General features: G+C 45.3%; 1 protein-coding gene across 2 annotated transcripts in view; it reads right to left on the bottom strand.

Annotated features, from left to right (window-relative positions):
• The window catches only part of CELF5 (CUGBP Elav-like family member 5), a 109,434-nt gene that overhangs the window by 22,253 nt on the left and 69,070 nt on the right, over window positions 1–18,111 (bottom strand). Inside the window, exons 4-8 of one of the 2 annotated variants that reach the window (XM_070931885.1) lie at window positions 16,281–16,409; window positions 14,324–14,403; window positions 10,408–10,554; window positions 6,779–6,920; window positions 5,649–5,795 (exon numbers count right to left, since the gene is read on the bottom strand). In XM_070931885.1, the coding sequence (XP_070787986.1) occupies window positions 5,649–5,795; window positions 6,779–6,920; window positions 10,408–10,554; window positions 14,324–14,403; window positions 16,281–16,409 (645 nt within the window). The remainder of the gene's footprint in view (window positions 1–5,648; window positions 5,796–6,778; window positions 6,921–10,407; window positions 10,555–14,323; window positions 14,404–16,280; window positions 16,410–18,111) is intronic. The other variant, XM_070931886.1, reaches the window with a different exon arrangement.

The raw sequence follows: 18,111 nt of genomic DNA, 5'->3' as shown, positions 1-18,111 counted from the left end.
CGAAGAAAGTGAAAAAGAAGTCTCAAACTCTTCAGATGAACCAAAATCAGAAAGTGAAGACGATTTAACAAAGTCTCAAGTAGAGTCAGCAATGAAAACACTTTTTGCTGCTTTTGGGCCAAGATTGAAAATTTCTAAGACATCAACGAAGAAGCAAGCAATCAAACCGACAACTCAAGACCCGCACGCTCCCATCCTGACTTCGAAAACGACGACACCCGAGCCCAGAGAGCCATGCCGATTCCGTCCTACACCGCAGACAGAATCGAGTGCCAGCACACACAAGAGAAAGAGAAGAACCGCCGCCATCACCAAAGCCCCAAAAACCGAGCCAGAGACCGACTCATCTGAAGAGGAGCGGATCGAGAGAGCTGAAATGGAGAGAACCTTCCACAACGGCGCCAAAGAAGAAATGAGCAACGCGCATGTGCAAAACTACGTAGACGGCCCCGAAAGACTTGAACTGGCCAGAGAACCGCGCAGACTCGTTACAAGCATCCCAATGCCGTTCTGTAATTTCCTGCACTTGAGAGACCACGGACTGCCTCAGGTTGTAAGTAATGGACAAAATAATGTGGGGAACTTACCCAGTGACTTCCCAAAACTTAGAGTTGATGGCATTAATTTACAAGAGTGGTACCAACAGCTTCAGGTTATTTTTATGAAAGAAAATTTACTATTCTTTATAACTAGTCCTCCAAGAAGACCTTGGACTTTAAAAATAGACTGTTTACATCATAGAGCATTTTTCATAATAATTTCTAGCGTGTCTCCTGCAATGTATCATAGCATCAAACCAAACCTAACTGTATCAGAAATAATTCAATGCATGTTTAATCTATTTCACAGCGATAGCGTAGCCACAACCACAAGAATGTCTAAGGATTTCTTTTCTTCTAGAGTGAAACCAGGGGTTTCTATAAGTGAACATTTGATAAATCTAAACAAAATAAGAGCTGAGCTGCAATTGAGGGGGGAAGTGATTTCAGATCAAACTATGAAAAGTGTTATTATCAATTCACTTGATCCATCATGGGATAGCTTTATGTCACACTTAGATACCATTAATTTGGGATATTTATCAATAGAAAGTCTATCTAACAAATTGATAGCAGAAGACAATTCAAGAAAAAATCGTTCCAGTAACCAAACAGAACACAAATCTTTTAGGAAAGTAGTCTTTCAAGATAAATATAATGAAGCCTTTAGATGCCACAATTGTGGATCCAGGGAACACAGTAGAAGAGACTGTCCCAAAGTCCCAAGGGAGAGACATAGGCCAGAATATAGGAGCAAATACAATTACAGACAATCTTCCACAGATAGACACAAATATAAAAGTCCACCAAACTACAGAGAAAGTAGAGGGGGTAGAGAAAATTCAAAAGAGAGAAAATCTGGGTCACTAAATGGGCTAAATAAACAAGACAGCACCAAAACACAACAAGATGAGAACAATAATTGGCTTATTGATTCTGGTGCAACAAATCACACCACTAATAACAAAAGTATATTATCTTCATTTACAGAAGATAAGTTTGTGATAAAGGTAGCTAATCAAGAAAAGGTTCAAGTATTAGGCAGAGGAAATGTGACCTTGCCTGGTTTAGGGAAAATAGAGGGGGTATTATTAATCCCAGAAATACCTCACAACATACTAAGTGCTATAAAACTAAGCAGAGAATCTGACATCAATATAGTTTTCTCAAAGGGGAAAGCAACTATAGAAAAGAACAAAACTAATGTAGGCACTGTGATGATAAAAGGGGGTCTACCCTATCTGATAACCAAAGAAAGATGGTTACATAACATTGATTCAAATATGGAAGATTGTATTGAAGCAGATGATGAAAATGTCAGTAACAGTGACAATGATGAATGTAAAATAACTCATGATAACAAAAATACACACAATGAGAAGAAACCAAAAATAGGTAAACCAATTCATGATGAGTGTGCTCATATCTTACATAGGAAGTTAGGACATGCAAGCTTTCCTGTAGTACAAAAAATGACTGAACACGCAGAAGGTGTAAAAATAAAAAATTGTGAAAATTATTTAGAATGCTCAGTATGTAAATCCACCAAACTAAAAACCAGTCCTAGACCAAAAAAATCTAACAGATCAACTAACAATATTTTTGATTTGGTACATATGGACTTAGTTGGTCCATTAACTCCATCAATTACCTATAGAAAACGTTACTTCCTAACAATAGTGGATGATTACAGTCGTTATGGTTTTGTTTACACATTAAAGCACAAGGATGAAACCTTTCAGAAATTTAAGGAATTCTACAAACGCATAGAAACACAACATAATATCAGAATAAAACAAATTATGACAGATAGGGGATGTGAATTCATGTCTAAAGAATTCTCCCAATGGTTAAAGGATAGAGGGATGCTACATTTCACATCCAATCCATTTTCTGCCTTTCAAAATGGGATTGCAGAGAGAAAGAACTCCACACTACAAACCATGATTAGATGCACATTAGAGGATGCTGGTTTAGGCAAACAATTTTGGTCAGAAGCCTTACATTATTCAAATTACACTCAAAATAGAACATGGTCCAGTATTGTGAATAAGACACCATATGAGGTGATGTACAATAGAAAACCTAAATTAGCACACATGCACATATTTGGAGTTACTGCAGACGTGCACATACCTAAACAATTGAGGAGAAAGGGAGAAAACGTATCCAGGAGATTAAGATTCATGGGATACGAAACTGGAACCAAAGGGTACAGATTCATCGATAATAATAACAAATTTATAGTATCCAGAACAGCTGTGTTTCATGAGCAGGCCAATTGGTCTAAGTTGCACCTTAATGAAATTTTTCCTAATAAAAGCAAAGATAATATATCTTGCGAGGAAGGAACTACAGAAAATCAAAATATTAACAAAAGTAAGAACAAAACCAAAACTTGGACAAATAGTCAGCATAAAATAAAGACAGACACATTAACAAAAAAGGAAGCCAGATATTTGCATGACAACCATAGCAAACCTGAAAGAAATATTAGAAATAATAGAAACCAAATACCAAATAAATACAAAGATTATATTATGCATATGGATGGAGAACAAATAACACCTAATACATATGAGGAAGTATTGAAACTTCCCCGTGAAGAAAGAGAAAAATGGGAACTAGCTATGGAAAAAGAAATGAAAAGTTTACAAGGATTAAATGTATTCACACCTGCGATCGCACCTAAGGATAAAACAATTATAGGTACCAGGTGGATTTATAAAATTAAGAATTTAGAAGGAGGTAATACCTTATACAAGGCCAGACTAGTTGCACAAGGTTATGCACAAAAATATCCAGAAGACTATACTGACACATATTCACCCACAGTGAGAACAGAGAGTGTCAAAACAGCTCTTGTAGTAGCATCTGCACTCAATCTAGACGTGTTTCAATATGACATACAGACTGCATACTTACATGCAAAATTAGATAAGGAAATATATGTAAGAGCACCACACAGTCAATACACAAATAAGAACGAAATTTGGCTACTAAATAAGAGTCTGTACGGATTGAAGCAATCTGGCAAAAGATGGTACGATTGTTTGGTAAAAGTACTAAAGACCATGGATTTCAACGCCACCACTGCTGATAACTGTTTCTTTGTAAAAAAGAGTAATGATCATATTGAATTTGTATTAATTTATGTGGATGATATTTTATATATTGGAAAGCATAAAGAGAGCAGGGAAATCTTTGTAAATAAGTTAAACGAACACTTCTCATTGAAATCACTAGGTAGAGTGAATAAATACCTTGGTGTACAAATTAACAAAACAAAAAGGGGATTCAAACTTACCCAAAAAGATAAAATCATTGAACTCTTAAACAAATGTAACTTAAATAATGCCAAAACATGTGACACACCTATGCAAACTGATTTTCTTAGAAACAATGATGAATCTTCCCCTGAGTTTAAAGACAACACATTTTACAGATCAGTTATAGGTTCACTCCTTTATATATCTAATTGGACTAGGCCAGATATTGCATTACCTCTCAATTTATTGTCAAGATATGTTAGCAAACCAACCTTGTATCATTGGGAAGCTGTCAAAAGAATTTTAAGATATCTGAAAAGTACATTAGATTTTTGTTTAATATTGGAACCCAATAATGACAAAGAACCAAAAATTACTTGTTATGCTGATGCAGATTGGGCTGGTGATACATCATGCAGAAAGAGTACCTCTGGTTATGTTTTTCTATTGAACGATTGTCCAGTTTACTGGTATACTGGTAAACAAGAACTGGTAGCCACCTCTACCACAGAAGCAGAATATGTTTGCTTGTCTAAAGCTGCAAATAACCTTGTATGGTTCAATGATTTGATCACAGATGTTTGGAAGAAACCTACTTTACCATTTATTATGCATGAAGATAATAAAGCGGCCATTGAAATTTCTAGATCCGATGCAATTGGACAAAGGTCCAGGCATATTGATATAAAATTTAAGCACGTGAGACAACTATCTCAAGACGGATTCATCAAAGCAATACATTGTGATACTTCTGAACAATTAGCTGACATATTAACAAAACCCTTACCTTCTAAACAACACAAATATTTAACTTCTAAATTATATGTATTATATTGTCCTGAATCTGAATGTAACTGGTGTTGTATAACGAACCGGCATTTAGAGGGGGATTTGTCAGATGTAAATGCCTTATTCTCTAATGTGTAAATAATGTATATATGGAACATCAGGGGTTAACTTATTACTTGAGCTTTAATGTATTCATATTTTACCACTCCCATTCCTGGCTCCGCCCCTTGTATATAAAAGGAGCCATCCTCCCCATTTTCTTTGCTTCTATCTTGAATATTCAGCGAATATAGAATGCCTATTATGATTAAAGAGAATTATATTTAAACCTATAACTTCTATTATCTTTATTGAGTCTGATCCTGAAAATATTGCAACACCAAATATATTTAGGACTGTAAATATACACTCTTGGCTGCCCCGCCCACCCCACCCTGCCCCTCCCAGGCATCCCCATGCGGCCCGTTTTGGATGCAGGTAACTGCAGGGCGTGTGCAGAGGCTCAGGGAGGGTGAAAAACGGGCCTACCGGAAGTTCAGGAAGGCCAGAAATGGGCCCGTTTCTGGCCTCCAGAGGGCCTCCGGAGCCTGGGGAGGCCGTTTTCACCCTCTTGGAGGCTCATGAAAAGCCTCCGGAGCCCGGGGAGGGCAACCCCCCCCCGCCGTGGTGCAGGAGGCCGACTAGGCCACGCCCACCATGGCCACGCCCACCCATCAACTGGGCAGAGAGCCCCTTACTAAAAATTTTGAAGCCCACCCTTGCGTAAAATCGAAAAAGCTCCACATCTTCTGACTGTCTCCATCAGGGAGCAGGATAGGCACAGCACAAAGTTGTACGCAAAAGACACAAGCCACAAACTTGTCATTCTCCAGTTTCCTCTACCTCAGGGGTGGGGGAAGCAGGGCCCTTTTGTGATATGTGGACTTCAACATTCAGAGTTCAGGTTCAGGAATTCTGGGAGTTGAAGTCCACATGCCGTAAAAGGGTCCCTGCCCTACGTGAGTCCAGACTGGGGGAAAGTGGCCCGCAGCCTCCCCATTTTTGGTCCTACCTGTGCAGGGGACCAGCCCGTTTGCATAAACCGTCTCCAGGGCGGGGTGGCTGCTGGGAATGGCCACCATTCCTGCAAAGCTGTTGCTGATGGGGGTGACCAGTCCTGGGACAGCAGCTGTGCCCAGCAGAGGAGGTGAGTGTAACCCTGCAGGAGGGAGAGAAAAAAAGACAGGAGGAGGAAGAGGTAACTTTCTTTCTTTCTTTCTTTCTTTCTTTCTTTCTTTCTTTCTTTCTTTCTTCTTTCTTTCTTTCTTTCTTTTTCTTTCTTTCTTCCTTCCTTTCCTTCCTTCTTTCCTTTCTTCTTCCTTTCTTCTTTCTTTCCCTCCCTTTCTCTTTCTTTCTTTCTCTTCCTTGCTTCTTTCTTTCCCTTCTTCCTTCCTTCTTTCTTTCCCTCCCTCCCTCCCTCCCTCCCTTCCTTCTCTTTCCCTCCCTCCCTTTCTTTCTTTTCCTTGCTTCTTTCTTTCAGTTCTTCCTTCCTTCCTTCTTTTTTTCCCTCCCTCCCTTCCTTCTTTCTTTCTTTCTTTCTCTCTTCCTTGCTTCTTTCTTTCCCTTCTTCCTTCCTTCCTTCCTTCTTTCTCTTCCTTGCTTCTTTCTTTCCCTTCTTTCCTTCCTTCCTTTCCCTTCCTTCCTTGCTTCTTTCTTTCTCTTCCTTGCTTCTTTCTTTTCCTTCCTTCTTTCTTTCTCTTCCTTCCTTCTTTCTTCCTTTCCTTCCTTTCTCTCTCTTCCTTCCTTCCTTCCTTCCTTTCCTCTCTCTCTCTCTTCTTTCTTCCCCAACCCTCCTTCCCTTTCTTCTACTTCCCTCCCTCCCTCTTTTTATTCTTCCTTTTCTTTCTCTCTGTTCATATTTCTTAACCTCTAATCCCCTCATCCTCTTTGTTGCTCTTCTCTGCACTCTTTCCAGAGCCTCAACATCTGTTTTTATATCATGGTGACCAAAACTTGATGCAATATTCCAAGGGGTTTGTGTGTGTCTTATACCTCGCAACCAGTTCGGGTCTTCTCAACCAGAGTCGGATGGTTATATATCGAAAGAATGACATGAAATGCAACCTGTGAGGCCCGGTTCCCTCGGACTGGCAGGCGGTATTTCACCCACCCATTTTCAGATTCAACCCCGCAGCCACCTACCTGAGGTTGGTGCAATTGGAGCAGCTGGCAGGCCGTTTAAGCTGACGGTGCCAATCTGCTGGATGTGGCACGGCGAGAAAGTGAGGCTGGGGCTGAGAAAGCTACCCTGGGAAGCCGACAGGACCGTCTGCTGCTGCATCAGCTGCCACAGAGAAAAAATAAGTCATCCATAAGCTTATGAATTAGATTTCCAGCGGTCACTTCCAGGATTCGGAGAAACATATAAATAAATTTTGTGGAGAAGGTATTAACCGAGCAGTAGCAGGACTTGACATAATGCAGGTAATCCTTGATTTATGACCACAACTGAGCCCAAAAATTTCTGTTCCTAAGCGAATGGTTGTTAAGTGAATTTTTTTGCTCCATCATACGACCTTCCTAGCCACAGTTTTTCAGTGAAGCCCACCAGTTGTGAAGTTGGTAACACGATTGTTAAGTGAATCTGGCTTTCCCCGTTAACTTTGCTTGTCAGAGGGTCACAAAAGGAGATCCCATGAGATTCCATGAGCCCAGGACACTGTAACCATTGAAGGGAAACAATAATAAGGATATAATAAATAATACTAGAATATGATATACTGGTAGACTAGATTCTGTAACCATTGGGTTCCTGTAATACATATATGCCTTTGTATTTGTTTCACATATATTATGTTTTTATATTTGTATCTCCTGTAACAAACATATTTTGTTATTAGGCCTCTGTAATGTATCTGGTATTTGTCAAACATATGTTCCTGCCATTTGATCTGAACCCACATCAATCTTCTTCTTGTTTTTCTTGTGCCATCTAAGAGCATGGTACCTATCTCAGTTGGAACTGCAGACATCATCCAAAAGATAATTTACACTTCAGCCCTAATTTACACCTTTGATCTGTATAAGCTCGTTCCTTGCAGAACCAGGGGGCCAAATGAGCAATTGGGAGAACAAAGGAATGCTCAAGGAAAAGATAACGCTAATTGGGAGGCTTCTATTCCTTTGCAGGGCAACAAGGAATACACAAACCTAAATTAGGAGGCCAGAATTGGGTACTAAGCTGATGCCTCTGAGGGTATAAATTTAAGGACACCGTATCTTCCCCAAGGTGTGGCTATCTCCTCGCATGCATTGTATCTGTATGATCTGGATATAGTCCCACCCAGTATTTTGTTTTTGGTCATAAATAAAATCTGCTTTTTTTTTGCAAGCCTCATCTTGAGTCTCTCTCTTTGGCATTCTGGTGACTCAAGTATATTTTGGGACCTTACACCATCTTAAGGATGAACTTTCTAGAACCTTATTCACAGCCTCTAAACCAGAGGTCTTCAAACTTGGCAGCTTTAAGACTTTTGGACTTCAACTTCCAGCATAGCTGGCTGGAGAATTCTGGGAGTTGAAATCCACAAGTCTTAAAGCTGCCAAGTTTGAAGACCTCTTCTATAAGCAATATCACTTAGACTTTATATAGTGCCCCATAGTGCTTTACAACTCTCTCTAAGTAGTTTTTCAGAGTCAGCATCTTGCCCTCTGAACAATCTGGGTCCTCATTCTACCGACCTCGGGAAAGATGGAAGGCTGAGTCAACCTTGAACCGGTCAGGATCGAACTGCCGAACTGCTGGCAGAATTAGCCTGCAATACTACATTCTAACCACTGAGCCACCCCAGCTAAATTCATTTCTGGAAAAAGACCTGCAATTGGTATAAATAAACAGAAAGGAAGATATGGAAGCCTCAGGCTGCTGATGTGAATAGAACGCAGTAATTCCACTTTGGGATATTCCAAGAATGACAAATTAGAGACTCCTGGGACAAAAATGCAACTCTCAAAAACGTTGCTCGGCGATTGTCGTGTGCCACCCAGAATTGCACTGTTGGAACCAGCAGCCTTGTAAACGATCCAAAGAAATCCAGCATACTAGAATTATTTCACAGGATCCAATCTGGGCCGGTCACCGGGACCAGAGGTTTTAGCTTTCCGAGCTTTCGGACTCATGCCGGAGCCCATCTTCAGGGAACTTCTCTCTAGCAGACGATTCTGTGTGTGGTATTTATGTGGTGCCTGTTGTGTGTGTGATTGGGATGTGGCTGGCTGGCTATTAAGAGGTTGGCTGTTGTTTCCTTGTGCTGCCCAGCCTTGCCCTCCTAAGTACTGGATAAGTTGCTGGTAAACCATCAGTCCTGTTCACCAGGCTTCAATCACTTCCCTGGCTATTTTTGTATCTGCTGACCCAACAATCTTAGTAGCTGCAAAATGGAATGATGTCCTTGTTTATTGCAATGATTTAATTCTTTCATGGTTGTTTGGAGGGGGGAATGGAAAACAGTGGCAAACGAGCCCCACTTGCTGCAGCCCTCCCCTCCCAGGAGTCTCCCTGCAGCCCGTTTTCGATGCCAGATAAGTGCAGGGCCCGTGCGGAGGTTCTGGGAGGGCGAAAAACGGGCCTACCAGAAGTACTGAAGTCTGAAAACAGGCCATTTCTACACACAGTCACTCATGCCCTCGTCACCTCTCGTCTGGACTATTGTAATGCTCTCTACATGGGGCTCCCCTTGAGGTGCACTCGGAGGCTCTAACTGGCGCAGAGTGCGGCCACACGGTTGGTTATGGGAGTGACGTGGAGCTCCCATGTAACACCGCTCCTGCGCAAGCTGCACTGGCTCCCGGTGGTCTTCCGAGTGCGGTTCAAGGTTCTGGTTATCACCTTTAAAGCGCTCCATGGGTTAGGACCTGGTTATCTATGGGACCGCCTGCTACCACCAATAGCCTCCCACCGGCCAGTACGCTCCCATAGAGAGGGGCTCCTCCGGGTGCCGTCGGCCAAACAATGTCGACTGGCGGCCCCTAGGGGGAGAGCCTTCTCTGTGGGGGCACCTACGATCTGGAACGAGCTCCCCCCAGAGATATGGAGGATCCCGGATCTGCGCACCTTCCGTCGCGCGCTTAAGACTTTTTTATTTCATCAAGCTGGCCTGGCCTAAATCTTCTCCCCTTTTTAAATGCAAATTTTAATTTGTTTTTAAATTATGGGGTATTTTAAATTTGTTCAGCCAAATTATTTAATTCGTTTTATTCTATTTAAAATTTTTGTATTTATGTGTTTTATCCTGTGGCTGTTCACCGCCCTGAGTCCTTCGGGAGTAGGGCGGTATAGAAATTTAAATAAATAAATAAATAAATAAAATAAATTTCTAGCCTTCAGAGGGCCTCTGGAGCCCGGGGGAGGCCGTTTTTTGCCCTCCCAGAGGCTCGAGAAAAGCCTCCAGAGCGTGGGGAGAGCAAACCCCCCCCCCCCGCTGCCATGGTGCAAGAAACTGAGTAGGCCACGCCCCCATGGCCACACCCACCCAGCAACCGGGCAGAGAACTGGTTGCTAACATTTTTCAATCCCACCCCTGGGCAAACTGATAGGAAAACCGGGGAAGAGGGTAAAGCCGGCATTTGAAATGGGGGGGGATGAAAGATTGCAATATTCATTGCTCGTTTCTCCAACCTTCCGCAGTCCTTTTCCTTCTCGCAAATGCTACAGATGTCCTGGAAAGCCGCTTCTCACGATGAACCCAAGCTGGCTCCGGCCGCCCCGTGGCAGCCCCCGCTTCCCAGTTCCGACGGAAAGAAAAACTGGCTTGCGTCCCGTTGATACTCACCGCCTGAGCGTACGCGCTGTACGGGCTGAACGGCAAGGCGAAGGGGGGGGTGAGAATGCCAAGCTGCCCCACCATCTGCTGCACTCGTCGCAGCGTCCGCTCCTTGTCTGTGTCCGCGAACTTCACCACGAGGCTGGAAGAAGCACCCTGCTAGACAAAAATGCAAGCTTGGGGTGGGAAAAGAGAGGACAAACTGGGGCGAGAGCGGTTTAAGAAGAGGTTAGAAAACCGTTTGTCTGGAATGGCAGAGGGTCTCCTGCTTGAGCAGGGGGTTGGACTAGAAGACCTCTAAGGTCCCTTCCAACTCTGTGACTCTGTTATTTGTCTGGAATGGCATAGGGCTGTGATGGCGAACTTATGGCACGCGTGCCACAGGTGGCACGCATAGCCATATCAGTGGGCACGCGAGCTCAGCTCATGCGTGCTGGCCAGCTGATTTTCGGGCCTTCTGGGCCCAGCAGAAGTAGGGAAACAGGCTGTTTCCTGCCTCCGGAGGGCCTAGGGCAGTGATGGCTAACCTTTTGCCATCGAGTGCCAAAAGCGGGGGGAGTGCAGGGGGGTCATGCATGCGTGTGCCCACACCCATAATTCTATGTGTCCCGCCCCACGCATATGCGCGTGCTCCCCCACGCTCCCCCTGCATTTGGCATGCGATGGAACGGTGGGCCACCAGACTTCCGGTGGGACTGGAAGTCAGGAAACGGGCCATTTCCGGCCTCTGGAGGGCCTCTGGAGGGGTGGGGAATGCCATTTTCGCCCTTCCCAGGATCCTAGAAAGGCTCTGGAGCCTGGGGAGAGCAAAAAACGGGCCTTCCGGTCCCACCTGAAGTCAGAAAACGGGCTGTTTCCAGCCTCCGGAGGGCCTCCAGGGGGGTGGGAAAGGCCGTTTTCACCCTCCTCTGGGGAGAGCGAAAAATGAGTCTTCCTCACCCCCCCAGAGGCCGGAAACTGTGTTTCCTGACTTCCGGTGGGCCCAGAAAATCTGAAAATCAGTTGGCCGGGACACGCATGCGAACCAGAGCTCAGCTCGTGTGCCCACCAATATGGCTCTGTGTGCCACCTGTGGCACGCGTGCCATAGGTTCGCCATCACGGGCCTAGGGGGTGGTGGGGAAGGCCCGTTTTTCTCTCTCCCCACTCTAGGAGTCTCTGGAGGCTGGGGACAGGAAAAATGTCACTTCCTGTCCAACCGGAAGTTGGGAAACGGGCCGTTTCTGGCCACCGGAGGGCCTCCACGGGGGTGGGGAAGGCTGTTTTCACCCTCCCCAGACTCATAGAGAGGCTCTGGAGCCAGGTGAGAAAAATCTTGCATTTTCCTAATAACCGGGAAGCTGGCATGGCCGAGCCTGCGGTGTAATATATGTGCACAACCTAAATGTAAAGGTTTACCCATGCACACTTTGTCAACCTTATGTATCTTATCATTACCAGTCTTGGTCTGTGCAGTAATGACAGTAGGCACTGGATTAATGGTCACCTTAAACTTTCACAGGGTTGGCTGAGGAGTTGTGATCTTAATGGGCTCAGCTTTAATGGCTTTGGATGTCCTAGGAGCCGGTTTAGGAGCTTCATTGGGATTAGGTCCAGCATCCTTGAGTTTGGACAACCTGGGAGCTGGCACAGGAGCTTTCTGCTCTATCTGGGCGCTAGCCCCCTGGGCCCTCTTATTAGGTGTCTTGTGCCTTTTGACCTTTGCTTTTGGGGGAAAAATAAGGCAAATTGTTGATTTTTACAATATCGCCAGACGTCAGCTTCCAAGCTGCCATAAGGAAGGAGAGGAGAGGCTTGAACTTTCACCTCCTTAATTCCCCTGAAGAACTGTCTCCATGGAGATGGGAAGAGAGTGGGACATTCCTGTGAACTGACAGAAATGGGATGAGTAGAGTGGCTTGGAAGATGGCCAATGAGACGCAGAGAATTGGGAACCAGAAAGAGAGGTTTTTTTGGGGGGTCAAAGTTCAGTGCTAACTGCTCACTGAGTCAGGGTCAGTTCGTTATGCTCAATAAAGAGAAAAACATCCCCACTTTCGAAAATATAACCTCCACCCTTCTCAAATACCAGTTTTACATTTGTATCCTCAGTCAATTTTAAAATACTTAAAAGGTTGTTCTTGATTGAGGGAACATACAGTGCCCCAGTAACATCTCCTATACCAGGCACATTGATCACGCCTTCCCCAATTACCTCTGCCTTGTCCCAGGCCATCACGTGTTAGGAGTGGGGGGAGGGGGCCACGCACGCATGCACGGGTCACATAGAATTATGGTGTGGGCACATGCGCACTCGACCCCTCCTCCCTCCTGGCATGCGATGGCAAAAAGGTTAGCCATCTCTGGCATAGGGTCTCCTGCTTGAGCAGGGGGTTGGACTAGAAGACCTCCAAGGTCCCTTCCAACTCTTGTTATTCTGGGGGCCGTTCGGCTGCTCAGTTGCACAGTACAGAAAATTCTGCAGCTGAACAGTCCTCAACTTACGACTGTGATGGGAGCCAGAGTTTCCCTCGCTAAGCCAGGGGGCTGTTAAGTGAGTCACGCCCACTTTTGCAAACATTTTGGCCACAGTTGTTCAGCGAATCACTGCAGCTGTTAAGCGAGCATGATTGTTCGGTGCATCTGGCTTCCCCCATTGACTTTGCTCGTCTGAAGGTCGCAAAGGGGGATCCCATAACCCCAGGACGTTGCAACCGTCGTAGGTTTGAGGCTGTTGCCATGGTTCTGAATTTTGATCCTGTGACCGTGGGGATGCTGCAACGGTCATGTGAATAATAATGATCACTAGCCACTTTTTTGTGCAGTTGTGAGTTCGAACGGTCACTAAGCAAACTGTTGTAAGTCAAGGACTACCTGTACTCACAAACTGCGGTTCAGCCCCACCCATCTTGGGTTCCCCTTTCAAATTGCCCTGCATTTTGAAACCCAGAACAAGCATGATTCCTATGTTGTAGTTCTCATTGCATTCAGTTTCCTAGTAGGATGTCCCAAAGGTGATTTTTCAGGAGGCAACTGGACTTTTCTTGTTTGTTTGTTTTTTTGAAGATGTTTCGCTTCTCCTCCAAGAAGCTTCTTCAGGTCTCACTGAATGGTGGGGGAAAGAAGAATTTATACTCCTTGCAGACAGCTGATCACTTGCATCCTTTTTAGAGAGTCGTTGAGGCCACCTGGAGGTTCATCTGTGTCCTCATGGTCACCTGAGTGGTGCTAATGGGTTTGGAGCCTTCTTGGAACTGCTGAAAGGACTCTGTTGTAGACTGGAGATAGATGATGTGGCATCCCTCCCCCTCTGTTGAGAGACCGCTGTTCAATTTTGACATAGGTGGCCTCTTTGACCCCTCTTTCAAACCAGCAGTCTCTCTGTCCAGGTTGTGGATTTTGCTATTCTTCAAAAGAGTGGCCTTTGTCTTTTAAATGCAGATGGACTGCTCAATCTTGTCCTGATAGGTTTGTTCTCCTATGTTGTGCCATGCATTGGTGAAGTGGTTGTTTTGTTTCCCCAATGTACCCATCAGGACAAGATTGAGAATCTCCATAGACGTGGACCCTGCTCATTTCCACTATAAGTTCAGACAAACCTCCAAGTCGCCTCAACGGGTCTCTAAAAAGGATGCAAATGACCAGCTGTCTGCAAGGAGTAGAAATCCTTCCATCCTCCGCCATCCAGTCAGAGCTGAAGAAGCTTCTGGAATGAGAAACGAAACGTCTTCAAAGAAAAATCAAGAAAAGTCCAGTTGCCTCCTGAAACAGCACCTTTGTGGCAACCATGACCTCGATGACTGAGAATCTCCATAGACTTCCTCACCAGATGTTTGCCCCCCCTGCTCCATTTCCATTCACCCCAGATGGGGACAGTGCTAAATGATATCCATTTGGGATCCCTGTGTGTCTTCTTGACCTGTGGCAAGATTTGGGTGTTTACTTACGGGCATGGTTTGGCTGCCGTGGAGCGCATGGATGGCTGCTTGGGCTTCGTTGTGCGAGGAAAACTTAACAAAGGCACAACCTGGAAAGGGACAGGATTAAACCAGGATTAAGGCAGAGAAGAGGCCTAGAACTAAGAAGAAATTTTCCCGACAGTGAGAACAATTGATCAGTGGAACGACTTGCCTCCAGAAGTTGTAAATGCTCCAACATTGGAAGTTTTTAAGAAGAGATTGGACAACCATTTGTTTGAAGTGGTGTAGGGTTTCCTGCCTAAGCAGGGGGTTGGACTAGAACAGAGTTGTCAAACTCAAGGCCTGCCAGCCGAATCTGTCCCGTGGGCTACTTAAATCTGGCCCGCAGTGCCACGCTGGAGACAGCAAAGGACTGGCATGTTGTGATCCGCCCACAGCCTGCGGAGCTGGCAGCGGAGTCGGATAGTGAGGAGGCTGAGGAAGAACATGGGCCAGTGCTGGAGGCTGGGGAAGACCCGGATGAGGGCTCTGCGTCAGAGGCAGAGATGGGGCCAGGGCCATCGGGGAGTGAGGTGCAGACTTCGGAGCCTCCAGAGCAGGGGTGGGTTCTAATTCTTTTTACTACCGGTTCTGTGGGCGTGGCTTATTTTGTGGGTGTGGCTTGGAGGTCATGTGACTAGGTGGGCGTGGCTAGCTGGTCAGAGTCATTTCTGGAAGGTCCTCGCAGTTACGACCCGACTCATTTCTTTGCTTTTAACACTGATCAGCTGTAGGGCGGCCCTTTGAAGCCCCGCGGCAAGAGTTTAAACAGTTTTTTCCCCTCTAGTCATCAGCTGGGACTCAGGAGGCAGCAATAGATTGGGGGTGGGACCAAATAAAAGGTAAGAATAACGTGGGGGGGGGAGGGCGGGGGGGAGAACCGGTTCGGTGATGTCATATCGTTATCGCTACCCGGCTCGGCCGAACCGGACCGAACTGGGAGGAACCCACCACTGCTCCAGAGACTGACAGTAGAGAGGCAGAGGAACAGGAGGAGCCTGTTCCTAGTGCATGGATGAGAAGAGCTGCCAGAAGGCAGGAGCAGCTAAAGCAGAGAGGATGACTCAGGAGTAAGGCCAGGAGATGATTGGCCCCTCCCATAAGGTTTAAAAGACCAGCAATGGCTCTTGGGCTCTTTGCTGGAAAACAACGTTGAGAGATTTGCTTCTTGTTTCACTGTATTCATTTCTTGTTCGGCGTCTTCTGCTTCTGAACTTTTGCCAAGAAAAGCCTTTGGCAGGTTGCCTAATTATCCCAAGGTTGGTGATAAACTGTGGAATGGTGTTTTGAAGAATTTGCTTTAATTTAGTTTGGACTAAGCTGAGAATGAGTTAATTCTCAGCTGTTCTAATAAAGTCGGTTTGTTTTGGAACTGTTTGTATTTAATACTAACTACTTGGGCCTGGGTCACAACACGGCCCGCTGCAATTGCTTGAAGCCCTCCCGAGCTCCGTTTTCGCTGGCAGAGGGTTGCAGGAGGCCGTCACAGCCGAAAAGGGAGATCGGGAGCCCCCCCCCGGCCCCCCAAGATCAAACAAAACCCTGATGCGACCCTCAATGAAATCAAGTTCTGGACTACAAGAACTTCTGGATCCCTTCCAACTCTGTGATTCTGTTGAATGAAGAGGGAAAAGAGAATTGCACAACTCCATGCGTGCTTCGACTAGGCAAGAATTTTTCCCCCGGAGAAAAATTCCCCAGGGGAAAAATGTTAGTCCTGATGATGTTACTGAGTTGGGTAATGAAACGTCTTGAAGAAACAAGCAAGCTCAGAGAGCACCAAGGAGCCTTCATTTCAGCCCCGAGCAACAAATACTCTCCTTTATTGATAGAATTTAGACTTATATCCTGCCCTCTAATGCTTTACAGCCCCTCTCTCTCTGGATAGTTTATAATGTAAGCATTATTTGCATATTGCCCACAACAATCTGGGTCCTGAACTGACCTTTGCTGTTTCCATCTGGACCTCTAAGCACTGTGCATTCATCGATGACCCCGAAAGGCTCAAAGAGACAGAGAATGTCTTCTTCTGACTGCTGTTTATTCAACATGCCCACGAAGAGTTTTCGATCTCCTAGAAGAAAAGAAAAGACACAGAACCATCAACTTTCAGTAGGTCCCCGGAGGCTGAGAAAGGCACAAAGGGGAAAAATTCAATCCTTCAATAGGTTTAAGAGAGCCAGGTTGGTGTTAACGGTGAAGGGACCAGGCTAGAAACCAGGAGACGGTGAGTTCTAGACCTGCTTGGGGCACAAAAGCCGGCTGGCTGACTTTGGGCCAATCACCAGGAGACGGTGAGTTCTAGTCCTGCCTTAGCCATAAAAGCTGGTGGAGTGATTTTGCGCCAATCACCAGGAGACGGAGAGTTCTAAACGTGCTTTAGTCATGAAAACTGGCTGGGTGACTTTGAGCCATTCAACAGGGGACGGTGAGTTCTAGTCCTGCCTTAGCCATAAAAGCCAGCTGGGTGATTTTGGAACAATCACTAGGAGACGGTGAATTCTAGTCCCGCCTTAGCAGTGGTGACATCTAAAATTTATTACTACCGGTTCTGTGGGTGTGGCTTAGTGGGGGGGTAATGTGACTGGGTGGGCGTGGCCATTTTTTTTAACTTTTAAAACCATTTTTTACATGTAAAACCATGTAAAAAAATGCTTTCAAGAGGCTCTGAAGATCCCAGCTGAGTTGCCTGATCGTCAGAGGTTTTTTTGAAAAACCTTCTGACGATCAGGCAACTCAGCTGGGATCGTCAGAGCTTGGATCGTCAGAGCCATTTAAAAGAAAAAAAGCCTCTGATGATCACCTGGCTCAGCTGGGCATGGGGGGGCGGGGGCAGGGATTTTTGCTACCGGTTCTCTGAACTGCCCGCCGCCATCGCTACCTACTCGCCCGAGCCAGTCCGAACCTGGAGCATTTCACTCCTGCGCCTTAGTCATAAAAGCTAGTTGAGTGACTTTGCACCAATCACCAGGAGACGGTGAGTTCTACTCCCGTCTTAGTCATAAAAGCTGGTTGAGTGACTTTGCACCAATCACCAGGAGACGGTGAGTTCTAATCCCCCCTTAGCCATGAGGGCCAGCTGGTTGACTTTGGGCCAATCACTAGGAGATGATGAGTTCTAGTCCTGCCTTAGCCATGAAGGCCAGCTGGGTAACTTTGGGCCAATCATCAGGAGACTCTGAGTTCTAATCTCATGTTAGGCATGAAAGCCAGCTGGGTGACTTTGGGCCAGTCCCTCTTTCTCAATCCAACCCACCTCTCAAGGGTGTTGTTGTGGGAAAAATAGAAGCAGGAAGAAGTATTAGCTATGTTAGCTGCCTGGAGTTATTTATCAAAAAATAAAAGCAGGAAACAAATAAAAATAAAATAAAAATAAAAGCATGTTGCAAGGCAGTGATCTATCTTGTAGCATGGAATAAATACTAGTCCCCCCCCCATCCCCGGAGGAATTTATAGTGGAAATTATTAGGTCCATGTCTATGGACATTCCCAATCTTGTCCTGATGGGTACATTGGGGAAACAAAACAACCACTTTACCAATGCATGGCACAACATAGGAGAACAAACCCATCTGGACAAGATTGAGCAGTCTATCTGCATTTAAAAGACAAAGGCCACACTTTTGAAGAATAGCAAAGTCCATATTTTGGACAGAGAGGATCGCTGGTTTGAAAGAGAGGTCAAAGAAGCCTTATGTCAAAATTGAAGCGTCCTCTTTCAACATAGGGGGAGGGATACCACATCGTCTATCACTAGTCTACAACGGTGTCTTTTC

This window comes from Pituophis catenifer, unplaced genomic scaffold (genome assembly GCF_029215685.1).
Source record: "Pituophis catenifer annectens isolate HBS135680 unplaced genomic scaffold, rPitCat1.0.hap2 SCAF_1, whole genome shotgun sequence".
Classification (NCBI taxonomy): Eukaryota; Metazoa; Chordata; class Lepidosauria; order Squamata; family Colubridae; genus Pituophis; species Pituophis catenifer.
The sequence above is the reverse complement of the archived record's forward strand: the minus strand, read 5'-3'. Positions and strand labels throughout refer to the sequence as shown.